At 48.0% G+C, this 20,610-nt stretch overlaps 1 protein-coding gene across 1 annotated transcript in view; it reads right to left on the reverse strand.

Moving 5' to 3' along the window:
• Window positions 1-6,512: 6,512 nt before the first annotated feature.
• ca12 (carbonic anhydrase XII) overlaps window positions 6,513-20,610 on the reverse strand; it is a 68,315-nt gene continuing 54,217 nt past the window's right edge. The window contains exons 8-11 of the mRNA XM_041178630.1: window positions 18,663-18,789; window positions 13,356-13,388; window positions 10,844-10,925; window positions 6,513-7,748 (exon numbers count right to left, since the gene is read on the reverse strand). Of these exons, the coding sequence (XP_041034564.1) occupies window positions 7,670-7,748; window positions 10,844-10,925; window positions 13,356-13,388; window positions 18,663-18,789 (321 nt within the window). The 3' untranslated portion in view covers window positions 6,513-7,669. The remainder of the gene's footprint in view (window positions 7,749-10,843; window positions 10,926-13,355; window positions 13,389-18,662; window positions 18,790-20,610) is intronic.

A 20,610-nucleotide genomic window follows, 5' to 3' on the forward strand; every position in this document is an offset into this window, starting at 1 on the left:
GTTGGAGGTGCCGACTTTCAGATGAGACGGTAAACTGCGGCAGGGTGGCCCACTGTCCCTTTTGCTTTTACAGAATCTCCCGGTAATTTTACTCATTGTCTCACATCGCTTAATATTTCTTTCTGGGAATATAGTTGCCCCATATTTCTAAAGTTATTTGTGCAGCCGTCAGCCACAAAGTGGCATTGGATTAGAGCCCCGGAGAAGATTGCATGGCCGCCATCTCTACATGGAGCAATGTGTGGCCACCATCTTTATGGGGGAGGGCGGGGGGCAGTATGCGGAAAAGAGCATGTGAGGCTGGATGAGAGGGGCTTCAGTGAGCCTTCTGTCAACGGTGAGTCTGACAGCTTGACTGAAAGCAAGGTAAGAATATAAAGTAATAAGTTTTACAAACAACTTTTCATATTTCTAAGATGTATTATGGTATATTATGAGAAGCAATGCTGTGGAATCTTGCTAAGGCACCCTCCCCTGCCCTCCCTGCTCTCATAGTCACCAGCACACATCTCGGTCATTAGCTTCCCCTGTTCCCATGGTAAGCACCCTCTCCTCCCTGTTACAATCACTTTGTCTCCAAGTCCACCTTGCCCACATCAACCTCCCCCCTGCTCTCAGTCACCAGCACTTTGAAATCTCACCATCCCCCACCAGCACCGCTCAAAGTCTCCCTTATTTTATTTCATGAGAGTTGGTCACCCTGAACTGAGGCCCTGCCTGCCCCCTCAAGTAGATGTAAACATAAGAATATAGGAACACGGAACTAGAAGCAGGAGTAGGCCAGTCAGCTCTTCGAGCCTGCTCCACCATTCAATAAGATCATGGCTAATCTGATTGTGGTCTCGACTCCGTTTTCCTGTCTGCATGTTGCCAAACCCCACCCTCCCGCATAACCCTTGACTCTCTTATCAAAAACCTACCCAGCTTAGCCTTGAATAAACATAATGACCCAGCCTCCACTGCACTCTGGGGAAGAGAATTTGGAGATTATTTGACCTTATCGGAGAAAAAAATCCTTATCTCTTTTAAAAGGGAGTCCTCTTATTCTTAAACTGTGTCCCCTAGCTCTAGTCTTCCCCACAAGAGCAAACATCCTCCCGGTATCCACCCTGTCAAGTCCCCTCAGGATCTTTATGTGTTTCAATAAGATTAGCCCTCATTCTTCTAAACTCCATTGGGGATAAGCCCAACCTGTTCATCTTTTCTGCTTAAGATAAGCCCTCCATCACAGGAATGAGTCAAATAAACCTTCACTGAACTGCTTCTACCACAATTATATCCTTTTTCAAATGAGACGAAAACTGTACACAGTACTTCAGATGTGGTTTCACCAAGGCACTATATAGTTGCAGTAAAACTTCCCTACTTTTATATTCCATTCCTCTTGCAATAAACGCCAACATTCCATTTGCCTTCCTAATCGCTTGCTATACCTGCATACTAAATTTTTGTGATTCATGTACCAGAACACCCAGATCCTTCTGTACCACTGAGTTCTGCAACTCCCTCCATTTAAATAGTAAACTGCTTTTCTATTCTTCCTGCCAAAGTGGAGAAGTTCACATTTTCTCACATTATCCTCCGTCTGCCAAATTTTTGTACACTCACTTTGCCTGTCGATATCCCTTTATAGACTCTTTACCTTCTCTTGGCAACTTACTTTCCTACCTATCTTTCTGTCACTTGATCCCTCTGTCCAAGTCATTGAGATAGATTGTAAATGGTTGAGGCCCAGGTGCTAAGTTGCTGACTATCTTTCTTAACAATGGAGGAAGCTATAGCCAGTCTGTCTTCAACACAGGTTTATTCACAAAGCCCTATAAAATACCCATGCAGATGACTACTCCCTGCCACACAGCCTGTCACCCCCACAGATGAAAACTGGTTCTTATATATGTGCCCTAACCTTTCCCCAATTAGTATCAGTTGCTTTTAATCACAACTAAAGCATGCACTCAATTGTCACCACATAAGCAACTTTAACACCCAGCACTGATCATTGTAACACTCCACTAGTTTGCCATCCTGAAAAAGATCCGTTTATCCCAACTTTCTGCTTCCTGTTAGCTAACCAATCCTTTATCTTTGCTAATATGTTACCCCTACATCATGAGCTCTTATTTTGTGTAGTAACCTTTGATGCCTTTTGGAAATCAAAGTATACCACATCTACATCTTTATCGATCTTGCTCACTAATTCCTCAAAGACATCTGTCAGTTAAACACAATTTCCTTTTCACAAAACCATGTTGACTCTGCCTGATTCCATTATGATTTTCTAAGTACCCTGCTATAACATCCTTAATAATGAATTCTAGCAATTTGCTATGATAGATGTTAGGCTAATTGGTCTGTAGCTTTTTGCTTTCTGTCTTTCTCCTTTCTTTAGTAAAGGTGTTATGTTAGCTGTTTTCCAATCCACTCTAAGGAATTTTGGAAGATTATAGCCAATGCGTCTACTATCCCTGCAGCCACTTTTTTTAAGACCCTAGAATGCAGGCCATCAGGTCCAATAGACTTGTCAGCCTTTAGGTTTAAAAGTTTTCCCAGTACCTTTTCCCTGGTGATGATAATTGTTTTACGTTCCTCCTCCTTTGATAAAACACCCCACAGCACTATCTCAAAGTAGATCAGGGAGATCCTCCTGTATGTCCTGGTCAATATTTACACCTCATTAAAACAGGTTATTTGTTCTTTATCACATTGCTGTCAGTTGGAACTTGCTGTGTGAAAATTGGCTTCTATGTCTCCTGTATTACAACAGTGGCTACAATTCATTGATTGAAGCCTATACTTTGCTGGACTAAAGACTTTCATCTTAGAATAGGTGTTGACTTTTACAAAAAAAAAATGATTTTGGCAATTACTTTGTTTGGGGAGGGAGAATAGCCAATGATGTGCTCCAGTGTGATTGTGTGATATTTTTACAATGTGTTACTGTAATCCCCTGAAGATAGCACTGCCTTCTGGATTTACAAGCAGTGATGCCCTTCTAAGTTTGCCCGCTGCACCTGAATGTATTCCAACTCATATGATCCCCTATGCTTCTGCCATTGGTCACCCAGCATTTTCATCTTCACCGCTCCTAACCTTTCCATGGCCGACTGGAAAACAAGCAGGCTCTTCCATTATCTGATATAACTCTGTTAAAACAGCCTTTCTCCCCATCCTCAATACATTTATAACTAGAAAATAGGGGGTAAAAGCATGCCATTTTTTACAAAACCTGCCCCAATGATTTTTCTCCCAGTTGCTCACAGCAGTGAGATTAACCTTCAGTTGCTGGAGTTTTAGCAACCCTAGCTATCAGATTGAGCTGTGATCCAGCTCAGATATTTAAAATGATAAAGGAGATTCAAAACGGTTTCTTCTGCTAGAGAATCAGAACAAGGGGACACATTCTTAAAATTAGGGCTGGGCCATTCAACGGTGATGTCAAGAAGCGTTTTTTCACTCGAAGGGTAGTGGAGATCTGGAACTCTCTCTCCGCCCTCCCCCCAAAAAAATTCTGGATCAGTTATAATTTTCAAGGCAGACTGAGAGATTTTGTCAAGGGATATAGATCAAAAACAGGTAAATAGACTTGAGCTACAGATTAGCCATGATCCAATAGAATAGCGAAACAGACGCAAGGGGCCGAATGGACTGCTTCTAATAGTGTTTCTAGTTCATCACCCAAATGGCTGTCCTTTGTGTCTGAGCCAAGACAGTGAATGGGTGTTGTCAGCTTAATTGCAGAGGCTAATGTAATTGTAGGAGCAACATGTATAAAATCCCAGCACTAACACTAGAACAGTTCACGTATAAACATGTCCCAACACAAAAACGAAGGATTGAAACAAACGACAGAAACTAGTAACTGGATTGCCTTCAGACAGAACCACAGAATGATGCAGCATAGAAGAAATCCATTCAGCTCATCATGTCTGTGCCAACTCTCCGAATGAGCATTCCACCTGGTGCCATTCTCCTGTCTTCTCCCTGTAACCTAGCACATGATTCCTTTTCAGATAATCCAATTCACTCGAATGCCCCGATTGAACCTGCCTCAACCACACATTCAGGCAACACATTCCAGACCCTGACCGCTTGCTGCGTGAAAAGGTTTCTCCTCCTGTCTCCATCGCTTCTTTTGCCAATTACCTTAAATCTGTGTCCACACATTCACGATCCCCCCCAGACCACTCTTGGAGTGTACAGCACAGAAGGAGGCCATTCGGCCCATTGTGTTCGTGCCAGTCAACAAAGGTCTGACTACATTAATCCCATTATCCAGCGCTTGGCCCATTGCCCCAGAGGCTATGGCAATGCAAGTGAGTATCTAAATACTTAAATGTTATGAGAGTTTCTGACTCGACCACCCTTTAAGGCAGAGTTCCAGACTCCCATCATCCTCTGGATGAAAAATATTCTCCTCAACTCCCCTCTTAGCCTTCTACCTCTTACCTTAAATCTGTGCCCCTGGTTATCGACCCCTCTACTAATAGAAAAAGTGCCTTCCTATCCACCCTATCTGTGCCCCTCATAATCTTATACACCTCAATCAGGCCCCCTCTCAACCTTCGCTGCTGCAAGGAAAACAACCCCAGCCTGTCCAACCTTTCCTCCTAGCTCAGACCCTCCAGCCCAGGCAACATCCTGGTAAATCTCCTCTGCACCCTCTCCAGTGCAATCACATCCTTCCTATAATATGGTGACCAGAACTGCACGCAGTACTCGACCAGACTTCCATCCCCCAAGTACCCCCCGACCCATCCTAACCCCTCCGCCACCACCCCGCATGTACAGCTCCCAACTAAGGTAAGTAAAAAGGAGCAGAGTGGCAATCCGATTGCCACTCCATGGAAGATCTAGTCCATAGTGTCTGCTGTGGCTCAGTGGGTAGCACACCACCTACTGATTTGAGACCCATGTCAGAGACTTGAGCACAAAATCCAGGCTGACGCTCCATTGCAATACTGAGGGAGTGCGACACTGTTGGAGGAGCCATGTTTTGGATGAAATATTAATCCAAGGCCATATTTGCCCCTCCCACCCCCCCACCCCACCCTACACTGACATGGAAGTAAATGATTCCATGACACTTTTGAAAAAGAGGTGAGTTCTAGCCAATATTAAAGATAGATTTAGCTTGTCAGTGTCATACTGTTTGTGGAACCTTCCTGTGCCCTAATTTTCTGCTGTATTTATGAGGAATTAAGCTGGAGGAAGCCACATGGCCCCTTGGGCCACTTCCACTATTCAGTAAGATCATGGCTTCAACTCCATTTTCCTGCCTTCTTTAGATAACCCTTGACTTACTCAAGATCAAAAATCTAACTCGGCCTTAAACACGTTCAATGACTCAACCTCCACTATTCCCTGAAATAGCGAATTCCAGCAATTAACAACCCTCGAAGAATTTCCTCATTTTTCCATCTTAAAAAGAAGATCCATTAACTCTAAAACTGTGCTCCCACAAGGGGAAACATTCTTTCAGCATCTACCCTGTCAAGCCCCTTTGGAATCTTACACGTTTCAATAAGATCACCTCTCACTCTAAACTCCAAGTATTGGCTCAATGGTTTGTCATGAGACAACGCCGTCATCCCAGGAATCAGTCTAGTGAACTTTCTCTGAACAGCTCCAATACAAGTATATCTCTCCTTAAGGAGACTAAAACTGTACAAATTACTGTAGATGTAGTCTCACCATTGCCCTGTACGGTTGTAGCAAGATGTCCCTACTTTTATGTTCCATCCCCCTTGCAATAAAGGTCAACATTCTGTTTGCCTTCCTAATTACTTGCTGTACCCGCATGCTAACTTTATGACTGGTGTACGTGGACAGCCAGATCCCTCTGTACCACAGCATTCCGTAATCTCTATTTCAATCATATTCTGCTTTTCTATTCCTAGCAAAGTGAATAACCTCATATCCCCACATTATATTCTATCTGCCAATTTTTTGCCCACCTGCTTAACCTATCTATATCCCTTTACAGATTGTTTTATGTTTCCCCACACCTTTTTTTCATCACCAGAAAATTTGGCTACAACTTGGTCCCTTCATTGAAGTCATTAATATAGATGGTAAATAGTTGAGGCCCCAGCACTGATCCCTTTGGTATCCCATTAGTCACAGTTGCCAACCTGAAAATGACCCATTTATCCCAACTTTATTTCCTGTTAGATAGCCGATCCTCTATCTGTACTAATATATTACGCCCCAATACCATGAGCTCCTGTCTTTTATAGGAATGATGGGAGGAGGCTCTCAAGTGGAGCATAAACACAGGATTGGCCTGGTTCTGTGGCGTATATCCAATGTGATCTACCCTAAAACTTAATTTCGCTCAGTCAACATCAGCTTTTCTCTCTCGTGTGTTTATCCACCTTCACCTTAAAAACTTCAAAACTCATTGGCGTGTTTAAAAGAATGAAATAAAATTATGAACGTTTCCAAGATGTAAAGAAGGGAATGTGGTCAAAAGATGCCAAGGAGTCTGGTCAGGTACAAAGACAAATAAGACATAAAAAGCATTGTTTTTTTTATAAATTAAACGTACACAATACACAGCAAAACAACGACGAGCACTGGGAACAGTTAAAGGAAACTCAAGCTGCTAAAAGATTAATGGAAATCATGTTTCTGGAGAACTGCAATAGTATTGGGAAAAGGTTTCTCCAAATCAGAAGACTATCAAAGATTGATTGGACCATCGGACGATGCTGAGGGCCAGGTCCCATTCTAAAGTGACAGGAAAATGGAATAAACGTTTTGCGTCTGTTTTCATTCTTAAAGATGCTGCTCAATTGAATGAAATAAGCGGTGCTGTCAACAGTAATGTCAATATTAAAATAGACAAGGATATTGTCTTAGAATGATGAATCTTAAAATGGATCAGGATGCCTATCCAGTTGATTTCCATCTGAGGGTCCTTAAGGAGTGGGACAGTTCTTATGCAAGCCCTGTGCTTTTGTTTTTAAAGGCTCAGGGAGGTGAGGGACTGTTCCCTTAGACTAAGGGGAGAATAAGGTAGTCAGGAGACTGTGGGTTTGGCCAGTAGGAAGTGGTGAATGGGAGGGGGAGGTGCAATTGTCAGCACAATGCTTCTGTGGGGTGGGTTTTGCAGTGCATGCAGTGAGTCAGACAGCAGTTGATGAGCTGGAATGAAAGAGGCAGGAAAATCTTCATGCTAAGGTGGACATTTACAAAGCACGCGAGACACTAAGCCAGACACCAGATTAATAAATAAATGCACAAAGGCTCAATTTCCTCTAGGCTTCAGCCCGAACTCCATTGAGAGACCAACAGATCCCACTGGGACAGGGTTGTGTTGAGTCTCTGCCATATTCTAAGGAGCCATACCACCCCCAACCCCATCTGCCCTTTTCAAGTCAAGTCATTAAGTTTGCCAACCCTCCAGGATTGATCTGGAGTTTCCAGGGATTGAAGATTAATCTTCAAGACACTGCTGTGAGCAACCATCCAGGAGAAAAATCAACTTAGAAACTTTAGAATGCAAGAAGAAAAATTGTCATTAAAACATAACATTTGGATATTCTTCAGTGAAGGTCTAGGGTTTATACAAAATGACACCAGGCTAAATGTTGCCTCTATATTTTCAGGCATCTGTACTAACCACCTCTCTAAACTATTTCAGAATATATTTGCTCCAGCTTGAGGCTCATGCTTGTGAAAGCACGTCTTCTTTACTGGTTGCCGGTTTGTAGATAACCCCTCTGTTTTCAGTCGTTTTATCAGCTCTGCAAAAACAAGAGAAGTTGGAGGGGAGGGGGTTAAAAAAATACATCCTTATGAGCAACAAACATTAACCAATGATTAAGGCCTAAATTTATCAACCTGATCCCGCGATTTGCACTCGTTTCCCGAAAATCCTTAACCAAAGCAAAAGGCAAACTACAGAAGATGGTTGAAAGGGTTTTTTTTTGTGTGAAAGATGGCCATCGTTCAAAGAATGAAGAATGATCTATCCTGAATTCACTGCATGAGCTGGACTAAAGGATCATCAATTCAAGAGGAGAGGGGATCCTGGCCACAAAACTTCAACATGCAGCCAAAACCGATCTGCCAGTGGCATTGGAGAGATGGTGGCATAGTGATATTGTAGTAATCCAGAGCACTAGAAGTAGTACCCTATAGTGTAGTAAACCAGAGACCCAGGTGAATGCTCAGGGGGTACAGGTTCAAATCCCACTGGCAGCTGGTGGAACTTAAATTCAACTAATAGAGCCTGGAATTGAAAGCTAGTCCATGGTGACCTGAAACCATCATCAATTGTTGTAAAAATCCATCTGGTTCACTAATGTCCTTGAGGGAAGGAAATCTGTCATCCTTACCTGGTCTGGCCTATATGTGATTTCAGGCCTACAGCAATGTGGTTGACTCTTAACTGCCCTCTGAAATGGCCCAGCGAGCCACTCAGTTCAAGGGCAATTAGAGACGGGTAACAAAATGCTGGCCTTTCATGGGATGTGGGCATCACTGACAAGAATTAAAAAAAATCCTCAGTAATTCAGCCACATGTAAGCATGGCTGAACAGTATTTCATGTAACAGCTGTACAAACAGTCAGTAGCAACCTAAGGGACTGTGGAACTAGTGTAGCGGATGTTTAACTGATTGTTGAAGATTTAGGTACATTTCTTGTGGAGTCCAGAAGGCATAGCACAAGCATAGGTTCAGATATCTCTCTCATCCTGTTGCCCTCTCACCCTGCAGATCAATCACTACAACTATATACATTTCTATTGTTTCTTTAAAACTTCCATCTATGGAGAGATACTGTTCCCTTTTCCACACCTATCATGGAGCAGCACTGAGGTAGATGCCGATTCCCTGAGGGTGAAAGCAGGTTGACTTCAGCCCTCCCCACAGAGTCACAGGAACATTTATAGCACAGAAGGCAGTCATTTGGCCCATCCAGTCTATGCCAGCTCTCCACAGAGCAATTCAGTATCATTCCATCGCTTGATTCCCGGAGCCCTGCAGGCTTATTTCGCTCCTGTGCCCATCCAATTTCCTTTTGAAATCATTGATTGTTTACACTTCTGCCACCCTCATGGGCAGCAAGTTCCAGGTCATTTCCACTCATTGTGTAAAAGAAAAGTTCTCTTACATCTGCCAGCTCTCCTTAAATATGGGCAGAATTTTACCCCCCGTAAAACCCCAGGGGGGATGTTGAAGAGGGGGCGCTATGCACTCCCTGTGCGGGTGGGGTCCCTAAATCCGAGACACCGGCGGTACATTGAGGAATGTTAAAAATAGAGAAAAAAAATTCCCTGACATGTCCCCTCATGTGACACTGTCACATGAGTTGGGACACGCCCATAACTTTTAAAGCCACTTCAATTAAATTTCTAAAAACCTACATGAAACCCCATCCCGCCCGTGGATGAGGTTTCATGTTTTTTCTACTTCCCGCCGGGGCTCCTGGCCTGCACACCAACCTTAAGGTTGGACAGGCAGGTCCATTAATTACTTTAATGTCTCTTTCAATGGCCTCAATTGGCCGGGAGTTCCGCCCGACATCACTGCGTGTCATTTTACATGTCGGCAAGCAGGCCCTACCACACCCCCCCCCCCCCACCCCCCCAAGCTTGCTGACAGGAAAATCCTGGCCCATATAATTTCGGACACTTGTATTAAATCTCCCCTTAACCTTTGTGCTCTAATGAGAACAATCCCACTCTCTCTCGCTACTCCATGTAATCGACGTTCCTAATCTCTGGATCCATTCCTCCAGTAAATCTCCGCACCCTCTCCCAGACACCACCACATTTTCTTTATTTTAATTTCCACCCCAGATCGAGAAGGTGAAAGTGCTTCAGATTCCACGATATTGTTGCTGCTTTCATCACTCTCAAAGTCTGAAGGCAGCCCGTTAAAACTGCTAAGGGAGCTTACTTTTGTGGGGTTGTTTGGAGAGAAATGCTTCAGTCAGGGTTCAGACTCCTGATCACAACAGTAGCCTGCATTTATATAGCCCCTTTAACAGAGTAAAACACTACAGGGCACTTCACAGGAGTGGTATCAATCAAAATCCACACAAGGTGACCAAAAACTTGGTCAGAGAGATAGGTTTTAACGAGCAACTTAAAGGAGGAACAGGAAATAGAGAGGCCTAGGGAGAAAATAGGTCTGAGGAGAGGGAGAAGAGGTCTAGGGAGGAAACAGAGAGGTATAGGGAGGAAATAGATCTAGGGAGGAAGTTTTTTAGAGCTTGGGGCCCAGACAACTGAAGGCACGGCCAACAATGGTAGAACAATTAAAATTGAGGATGTGCAAGAATCCAGAATTATCCATCACCACTGTGCTCACCATCTCTGACTCAGGGTTCACCAAAGCTTTGATTTTAAAATTCTCATCCTTGTTTTCAATTCTTTCCAAGGCCTTGACCCCCACCTCCCCTAATCTCTGTAATCCCCTTCAGCCCCCACAACCCGCCAAGATACTTATACTCCTCTAACTCTGGCCTCTTGTGCATCCCAGATTTTAATCATTCCAGTACTGGTGACCTGACCTTCAGATACCTGGGCCTCAAGCTCTGGAATTCCCACTCTATAGCTCTCCACATCTCTACCTCGTTTACAATGATCCCTTAAAGTCACTTCGATCAAGAACCTGTGGTAATATCTCTTATATGTAGCTCCATGTTAATTTTTGTCTGATTACACTCCTGTGAAGTGCCTGGGTTTGTTTTAGTAGATATAAGGTGAAATATAAATGTAATTAGTTTTTGTTATAGTAGTATGAGGAAAGAATGATTTTCTGAGATAAATACTCCCTTTAAATATGGAGTTCAATCAAAATACTCAAAGACTTGAGTTTTAAGTTCTTACCTTTTCCTCAGGAAGAAGCAGCTCAGAGCTAAAGCAACCATGACACACAGCACAGAGCACAAAGCAATGGCCAGAATTACACCTGCACAGAAAATAGATCACTGTTAATACAGGCTGACACCTGTACTGCTTGCATCAAATACTAAACCTCACTCTAAGCAAAGCTTTTGATATTCGATGACAGTGGGTGGGGAAGGTCTTGTGGCGCAGTGGGTAGCGTCCCTGCCTCTGAGCCTCAAGCTCTGGGTTCAATTCTGCCCCGGGACTTGATGGTCAAAGAAGGTGTGTTCATCACACAGCCAAACAGGTTGAGTATCAATCTGCAAACCCTTCCAACACAAGCCAATGGCCGACAGTAAGGACGGGTGAGATTCCTGGTCAGCCATGTGATGGAAAGAATGTTGGAGCCTCTACCATCATTATCCATAGCTCCAAGCTACAACACGCATGTAAAAGTGCATGTTGCCACAGCAACTTGGAGTCCCCGAGTGATCTGTAACACATCACCACCACCAGCTGGCTTCCACTATTCATGCCCCATGGGTCTTAGTGTTCTACAATACCAGGGCTGGATGTACATCACAATATTAAATGGGCTGAAAAGTAAGCTTAGTGTACCTGTGATTTCAGAGAAGCTGGCCTCTGTGTGAAATCCCATCAAAGAGCCAGGGTCTCTGAAAACTGTGAATGCAGTCTCAATGACTTTGGAAGTACTTCAGAGAGCCGGGAACGTTTACACAGTGACGCTTCCAGAATCAAATCCTATTTATCCATCACAAAAACAGAAGTAGAAATACCTGGAAAAACTCAGCACGTCTGGCAGCATCGGCGAAGAAGAGCACAGTTGACATTTTGAGTCCTCATGACCCTTAGGTCATCTGTGCTCTTCTCTGCCGATGCTGCCAGACCTGCTGAGTTTTTCCAGGTATTTCTACTTCTGTTTTTGTTTTGGATTTCCAGCATCCGCAGTTTTTTGTTTTTACCTATTTATTCATCCCTGGGATGTGGACATTACTGGCTGGGCCAGCATTTATTGCTAATCCCCAGTTGCCCTTGAGAAGGTGGTGAGCTGCCTTCTTGAGCCACTGCAGGCTGTGTGGTGATGATATTGCCATAGCACTGTTAGGTAGGGAGTTCCAGGATTTTGATCCAGTGACAATGAAGGAACGGTGATACATTTCAAGTTGGGAATGGTCTTTGTTTGACATGATAATGCTTCCACAGCATGTTGCTCCTGATCTCAGTACGAACGTCATGGTTTTGGGAGGTTTGTTGAAGCGGGCTTGATGAGTTGCTGCAGTGTATTCTGTGAATGGTACACACTGCAGCAGTCATGGAGAGGGTGCATATTGACTGAAGTGACAGAGGCATCAATCAATTGGATGATTTAGCAATTTGGTGAGTTGGGGGTCCAGCTCCCACAGAAACACTTCCCATCATTTCAATCCTCAGAACAAGAAACTGAAATTCACGCACAGATGGGGGAAATCAACAGGTAGCAGCAGCTACTTGCCTCTCTGCGGCCCATCGTTGTGGGCACTGAACCCTGCATACACGGGTGGTGCATCCGAGGAACGCCTTCCAATAGCTGCTGTCCCATTGGCCTTATGACTGGTATTGGCCTGCTGTGTGCTGGCATGGCCTGAAGAGGGCAGCGTGTGACAAATCAGCTTCCAGGATGCCCCCAGTGTAACACTAACAACCAATATGACAAGGAACAGGAAAGCTCGGTGCTGAGAAGCTGCACATTTTGGCTGGTGCCTTTTGTGGGGGGGGGAGGCCTAAATCGCCATCTGCTTGTTCATAAAACGGGCACATTTGCCAAGTGAGAGTGATGTCCTTTTGGCTTGGCGTGGATGTAAATGCTGTCTCCTTGCTCAAATGTGCCCTTCTCGTCATTTATTTCACTGTTTTAGCTTTGGAGACCACCAGACCCTATTGACAGCTTTATTTTACATTAATTTTGTAACGTTCTTAACTTGTTCCAAACGAGGACGACAATAAGCCACGAACGAGTGGAATGAATTCTGCAGTTGAGAATTCCATCCATTTCCCACATTTTTATATAATAAAACACTGAGTAATTTGCACTTATCAAACAGGAAAGTAGAATGGATATTAAGTTTATCAGACCCATGCATGCAGACAATGGCAATAAATAGATCATGTGCCCACACGAAAAGCTGAGAAATATTTGTGAAGAAAAGTCAAAGCAGCGAGAAAGGAAAAGTTGCTGGAGATGCTTTGAGTTTTAGCAATTAAGCCAGCCGAAATGGAAACGTGATTAGATGTTTATCAAGCCATGGACCACAATCAGTCCTCAGGGCAACAATGCTAATGGCAGAGGCCTGGCTGCCATTAGTGAGGCATTGGGTTACTGCACAGCAGGAAGTGAAACATTCTGCGAGTATGTCACAATGAGGAAAAGAGGCAAGTGAGGTAGGAAGGGAAGTAGATATCAATTATTGGGCACAGTGTCACAGGCTTTTCAAATAGAAACAGAGCACATTACCAAGAGTCAGCTTATGATCAGCATTTAGGGTGTCTGAAAGAAAAACAAAGTTGCATTAACACTAATATCTGTTATACCACATCAGCAACAATTTGTATCTGTATTGCTTCATATTTGCTACATTTTGTAACACTTCATATTTTTACATTTGAGGGCTACAGTTCTCATGTATCTGCAACACGCCCTCAACCTCACCAGCACTCTCTATTCCCATGGTCTTGATCACAGTTAAGGCCATCTCTTCCTTGTATCCCCCAGCACCTACATTCCCTCCCCAATTGCACTTCTTTCTGTGGCTTAATCTAAGTAGAATCACAAATCTGATCTCTTGTGATAAACTATACTTCCTCATCCTTCGTGGGCTCTGTGCAGTTTTTGACATGGTTGAACACACCGTCCTCCTTCATTGCCTGTCCTCCATTGTCCAGCTCCTTTGAACTGCCCTCGCCTTGTTCAGCCCTAATCTGGCCAAACATAAGCCCAAGATTCTCTCTTCCCACCTCTACACCATTAACTCTGGAATCACGCAAGGGTGTGTCCTTGTCTGTACCTTTCCTTCTATAAGGAACCTCTTTAGATCCTAATCCTATAAGCAAGCCTCCAGTGAACCCCCCCCCCCCCCCCCCCCCCCAACATTTAGCTCAGTATAGTAACTGTTGATTACATCTCTGTGAAGCACGTTAGGACATTGTTCTATATTAAGGTGCTGGAGAGATGCAAATGTTATCATTGCCTCACTGGAACTTATAGATCCCAGTTAAGCTTGCCACAAGTAAATATGTTCCATGTAGGGATAGTATAGCAGTTTTGGTCGCTACATTTAAGAAAGGATATACTTGCATTGGAGGCGGTACAGCTAAGTTTCACTAAATTGTGGAGGGAGATGTTGGAATGGGAACAAGCAATAGTCGGTCCCAGGTGGTGAGTGGAGCTCCATGCCACTTGGGAGAAAGAGGTTGGTGAAGCTCGGTGCACAAGTGATACAATGGGTTTCTTAGATCATAAAACATTATATTACCATGACCTGTCTTTAACACATTGTTAAATTTTACTCAGAAACTGGCACCATTTCCATTTGAATAAAGGAAGTTCAGTAAGTGTTCTTTAAAGAACTCTAATTACAGGTTCCGTCACTAACCACAGTAATGCTTTGTTGTCTCGCTTGTATAATGTGTTACCTTGAAATCTTATTTGCCGTTGTATTTCCTGGATTACTACATTGAAGAACTTTATCCCAGTGGTAATCAGATGCTTCTGGACTATAGTTGATTTATTTGTTTGTGGGTTTTGACTAATGCTGACTGACAAGGTAGCCCTGATTATCCTTTAATCATTCTCACCACAGTATCAAGAGCCACCCCAACGATATGGGATTAGACGCGAGGCAAAGGTAACTCAGGACCAGGCAGCTTCCCCTTCCTTGAAGGAGGCTGGTTGGCTTGTTAACCAGTTGGGGTTTTTATAGCAATCTGGCAGCTCCCCATGTTCACTCTTCTCCCGTAAAGTCCCAAAATGATCACATTCACTGAATTCAGTTCCACAACTCACGGCCTCCGAGTTATCAGTCTACTTGCATAACCATCACAGCCTCACACTGCCACATACACTCTCCCACACAGCCAGCATGTGAATTCATCCCTTTCACTTACAGCTTGTGAACAAGATCCCCCACCCCTGTGACAGCAGCCCCCCCTCCCACTTTCTCCCAGCTTTCGAGTCATTTCCAAACGCCCACATAATTCCCGCAATGAGGAAAGCTGCTGTGAAACACACAGCCTCGAACGCAGCCATGACTCAGTGGGTAGCAGCCTCACGTTAGATGCAGAGGACTGTGCGTTCAATCCCACCGGGGATTTATGCCCAAAGACCAGCAGTACTGAGGGAGTAAAAACACAAAACGCTGGAAAAACTCAGCAGGTCTGACAGCATCTGTGGAGAGAGAGATAGAGTTAACGTTTTGAGACCAGTATGACTCCACTTCTGAAGAGAGGTAGGAATGCATCTCATACTCCCCCAGCCCCGTACAGCCCACTTCTACCTCCTTCCCGAAATCCATAACAACAGGACTGTCCTGGTTAGACCCATCGATTCGGCCTGTTCCTGCCCCACTGAACTTATTTCTTCCTATTTTTTTTCCTCCCCTCATCCAAAAAAAAAACACATCCCTACCTCACTTCAGTTCCTAAGTCGAGTTAACTCAGTTTCTCACTCCACAGATGCTGCTGGACCTGCTGAGCTTTTCCAGCACTTTCTGTTTTCATTTCAGACCTCCAGCAGCTGCGGTATTTTGCTTTTATTTTAGTACCGAGGGAGTGATGCACTTGTCGGAGGTGCTATTTGTTACACGTCAGAAGTGTTATTCGTCAGATAGAGGTATTGAAAACCAAGGTGGGCATGAAAGATCCTACCATTGTTTTGAAGAGGAGGGAGTTCTCTCAGTGTCCTGTCCAATATTTATTCCACAAACAGCTTCACTAGAATAGATTATCTGGTCATTGTCATATTGTTGTTTGTGGGGGCTTGCTGTGTGCAAATTGGCTGCTGCCTTTCCGACATTGTGACAGTGACTACACTTCAAAAGTAACAAAAACACAAAAAAAAAACCCAACAAGTGATACCCGGGGTTTGGATTTTCCCTCCCGGGGGCAGGATTATGAGGTAAAGGCTGCTTCTGGGTTCCAGACGTGCCCCCAGGTGGAGGGGTAGCAACAGTCACCCACGGGGATTTCTGCCAGGGCAGCCCCTTTAACTTGCACGGAGACTGGTTCTCTGTCCATTTAAGGGGGGGGGGCGGGTGGGCCCAAGAAGCTGAAGAGCCTGTCAGAGGCCTTCCAGCTCGAGTGGAGCAAAGTGGAAGGTAAGTAAGGTTTTACAGTATCTTAAGATCATGAAATCATAAGAATGAGGAGCATGGGTGGACCATCTGGCTCCTCGAGTCTGCTCCGCCATTCAATAAGGTCTGATCGTGACTTTAATTCCACTTTCTTGCCTGTTGCCATAGCCCCTTAACTCTCTTGTCAATCAAAAATCTGTCCAACTCATATATTCAATAACTCAGCCTCCACTGTTTTCTGGGGAAGAGAATGCCAAACCCTAACAACCCTCGGGGAAGAAATTCCTCCTCATCCCCATTTTAAATAAGACCCCCCCCTCCCCCGCCTTATTTCTTTTTGAGCCTTATAAGATTCTGAGGGGGGATTGACAGGGTAGATGCCGAGAGGGCATTTCCCTCGTGGGGTTATCTAGGGGACAAGTTTAAAGATAAGGGGTCTCCTATTTAAGATGGGGATGAGGAGAATGTTTTTCCCTCAGTGGGTGGTTGGTCTGTGGAATTCTCTTCCCAAGGGAGCAGGGGGAGGCGGGGTTATTGAATATACTTAAGGCTTGAGTTAGACAGATTTTTGATTGACAAGGGTTATTGGGAGGTGGGGGGGTGGGGGGGGGGGGGGGGGGGGTGGGGGGAGGGATGGGCAGAAAAGTGGAGTTAAGGCCACAATCAGATCAGCCATGATGTTATCAAAGGGTGGAGCAGGTTCGATGGGCCGAATGGCCTACTTTGCATCAAGGTGTCTGGCCTGGAGCCTCTGACAGTCTTCCCTTGACCCCAGCAAGCTTGGCCCTGTTTGTTCCTGTATGTATTTTGCAACAGCCACCTACGGGAAATCCAGCACGTACACAATCTTCCCCTTCTACATATTACATGACTCACCATGTTGCCTTGCATATTGGATGACTTCTCTCTTCCGATACCTGAATCATCACCATTCAGCAATTTGGCAGAGATCATTCTGTTCACTACACGCTAACTAATGCCCTGGGCAGCGATGGGGAAGCACGTAGCACAGTCACCTCATCCCACCTGAAGATACTTACACCAAGGGGAGGATCCAGTGCAGCAGGCGAATATAGCAACACACCCACATTTTAACTAACATTTAAAACTGATTATCCAAGTCCAACTTCAGCAGAAAATCCAGGCTGACACTTCTCTTCAAAAGGGGACACCCCAAAGCACTTTACAGCCAATGGAAGTACTTCTTTTTTGTGTAGTCACTGTTGTGATGTAGGAAACACAGCACCCAATTTTACGCAGCAAGCTCCCACAAACAACACTAATAATGAGACCAGATAATCTGCCAATGGTGACGCTGCTTGAGGAATAAATATTGGGAGGATTCTCCCGCTCTTCAAATCGTGCAATGGCATCTTTCACATCCACCTACGAGGTTAGGTTTTACTTCTCACCTGGAAGACACCACCTTCAACAGTGTAGCACTCTCTCAGTACCAGGTTGGAGTGTCAGCCTGAATTGTGCCAGATTAGGTAGGTAGGTCAGGTGTTTTTCACGTGTCGGTGCAGACTCGATGGGCCGAAAGGCCTCTTCTACACTGTGTGATTCTGTGTCCCAAAGTCCTTAGAGTGGGATTTAAACGCCCACATTTCTGAGTTAGAGGCGAGATGCCGCCTATTGAGCCACAGCCAACACCTAACACATGAAACGTCAAAGTCTCCTGTACCCACTCTCCCAAAAAGTGCATTGCAGACCTCAGCATCCACAATCCCATTAAGGAACTCTTAATTCCCCCACTGCTGTGGACTGGGCGGGAATTTCCTCCCAGCTGATTCCATTCCAGCCGTGAAACAAGAGGAAATTCCCAGCCTTTGTGAAATTGAAGGTTTCCTCTCAGGGAGGCCTTCGGGGGGAGACAACAGGCATGGAAAGCACCCGTCCAGATCAACTCTACATTTCCCTCCATTCCGGGATTTTAACCTCCATATTTTCCCTGGAAATCCATTCTGAATGTTGGTGATTCAGTGGGGTTAATTCTGGCTTTGGGATTTAACGTAAAACTTGATATTTTCCTGGCCAGGCTCTGCCTATGTGCTGTCTCCGATGCATCATTCCCAAGTCACAGCACTTAACTTCACTTCTTTACTAATGGCCCAGCTCATTTTCCTGGGTCCCCTCTACTGCATGATGGGGAAGGATGAGGGAGTGATGGAGGGGCACAGACCTAGAACCTGGCAGTCATTGGCTAGTAGCGAGCCTTACTGCTCCCATCCAGCACCTCATTTGAATGGAAATTTAACTTGGGAGTGATGTTTGACAGGGGATGGATCCGATATAGTCCTGATTACACCATTGGCAAAGTCAAAATAAGCCACAGTCAGTGAAGAACAGTCAGCATTTGCTTTTTACGAGCTTGGTGGTGATTTTCTAGATTTACGTTCCCTGCTTCCAATCCCATCAGTTTGCTTAATGACTGAGGTGCAGGGTCCGATCCCAGACTGTGCTGCAGTGCTCACCTTCATGGAATGACATAAACACTTTTCTCTCCCAAAGCTTCTGAACATGTCTGTAATTGTTCACCATCCCTGTTCGATTGGCTTCATCCACTTGCGAGATGTACAAGTCCCTTTGTAACTCTAACAGCTGGTGACAGATCGAAACAGTTCCCGTTACTGATGCACTGCACCAAAAAAAAAAAGATCCTTACAGCAAGTTTCACGCTCCCAGAATGGAGCCATGCCTGTTGGGAGCCTTAGGATGGAGGGTGGTGTCCGGGACAGGTGGGTCTGGTGCCTTATCTCCGGTGCTGTCCCTGATGCATCATTCCCAAGTCACAGCACTTAACTTCGCTTCCTTACTAATGGCCCAGCTCATTTTCCTGGGTCCCCTCTACTGCATTGGGGCGGGGCGGGCGGGGGGGGGGGGCGCGGGGGTGGGGGGGGGGGGGGGGTGGGGGGGGGGGGGGGGTGGGGTGGGGGGGGGCGGGGGGGTGGGGGGGTGGCGGGCGGGGGTTGGGGGGGGAGGGGGGCGGCGGGGGGGTGGAGGGGGGGGGGGGTGTGGGGTGGGGGGGGGTGCGGCGGGGGTGGGGGGGGGGGTGGGGGGGGTGCGGCGGGGGGTGGTGGGGGGGGCGGGTCTGCGGGGGGGGGGGTGGGGGGGGTGCGGCGGGGGTGGGGGGGGGGCGCGGGGGTGGGGGGTTGGGGGGGGGTGGGGGGGGTGCGGCGGGGGTGGGGGTGGGGGGGGTGGGCGGGGGGGTGGGGGGGGGGCGCGGGGGTGGGGGGCGGGGTCGGGGGTGGGGGGGTGCGGCGGGGGGTGGGGGGAGTGCGGCGGGGGTGGGGGGTTGGGTGGAGGGGTGGGGGGGTGTGCGGCGGGGGGTGGGGGGGGTGCGGCGGGGTGGGGGGGGGGGGGGGGGGGCGGGGTGCGGGCGGGGGGGGTGGGGGGGGGGGGGGGGGGGGGGGGGGGGGGGCGGGGGGGGGGGGGGGGGGGGGGGGGGGGGGGGGGGGGGGGGGGGGGGGGGGGGGGGGGGTGGGGGGGGCGGGGGGGGGGGGGGGGGGGGGGGGGGTTGGGGGGGGTGGGGGGGGGGGGTGGGGGGGGGGGGGGGGGGGGGGGGGGGGGGGGGGGGGGGGGGGGGGGGGGGGGGGGGGGGGGGGGGGGGGGGGGGGGTGGGGGGGGGGGGGGGGGGGGGGGGGGGGGGGGGGGGGGGGGGGGGGGGGGGGGGGGTGGGGGGGGGGGGGGGGGGGGGGGGGGGGGGGGGGGGGGGGGGGGGGGTGGGGGGGGGGGGGGGGGGGGGGGGGGGGGGGGGGGGGGGGGGGGGGGGGGGGGGGGGGGGGGGGGGGGGGGGGGGGGGGGGGGGGGGGGGGGGGGGGGGGGGGGGGGGGGGGGGGGGGGGGGGGGGGGGGGGGGGGGGGGGGGGGGGGGGGGGGGGGGGGGGGGGGGGGGGGGGGGGGGGGGGGGGGGGGGGGGGGGGGGGTGGGGGGGGGGGTGGGGGGGGGTGGGGGGGGGGGGGGGGGGTGGGGGGGGGTGCGGGGGGGTGGGGGGGGGGGGTGGGGGTGGGGGGGGGGGGGGGGGTGGGGGGGTGGGGGGGGGGGTGGGGGGGGGGGTGGGGGGGGGGGGGGGGTGGGGGGGGGGGGGGGGGGGGGGGGTGGGGGGGGGGGGGTGGGGGGGGGGGGGGGGGGGGGGGGGGGGGGTGGGGGGGGGTGGGGGGGGGTGGGGGGGGGGGGGGGGGGGGGGGGGGGGGCGGCGGGGGTGGAGGTGATGGAGGGGCACAGATCTAGAACCTGGCAGACATGGCTAGTTGTGAGCCAGCGCTCTGAAACTGTAGGATCTACGGGGATCAGGTGCCAAGTACACAGAAGGGCCCAGAATGAGAAGTACCATTAGTTTTGACCTTCAAGCTCCAATTTAATGGGGACTGTGCTGTCTCCATGTTGCAAATGAGGAAGATATCATGCATCTTTGCACGAGTAC

This window comes from Carcharodon carcharias, chromosome 32, assembly GCF_017639515.1.
Source record: "Carcharodon carcharias isolate sCarCar2 chromosome 32, sCarCar2.pri, whole genome shotgun sequence".
Classification (NCBI taxonomy): domain Eukaryota; kingdom Metazoa; phylum Chordata; class Chondrichthyes; order Lamniformes; family Lamnidae; genus Carcharodon; species Carcharodon carcharias.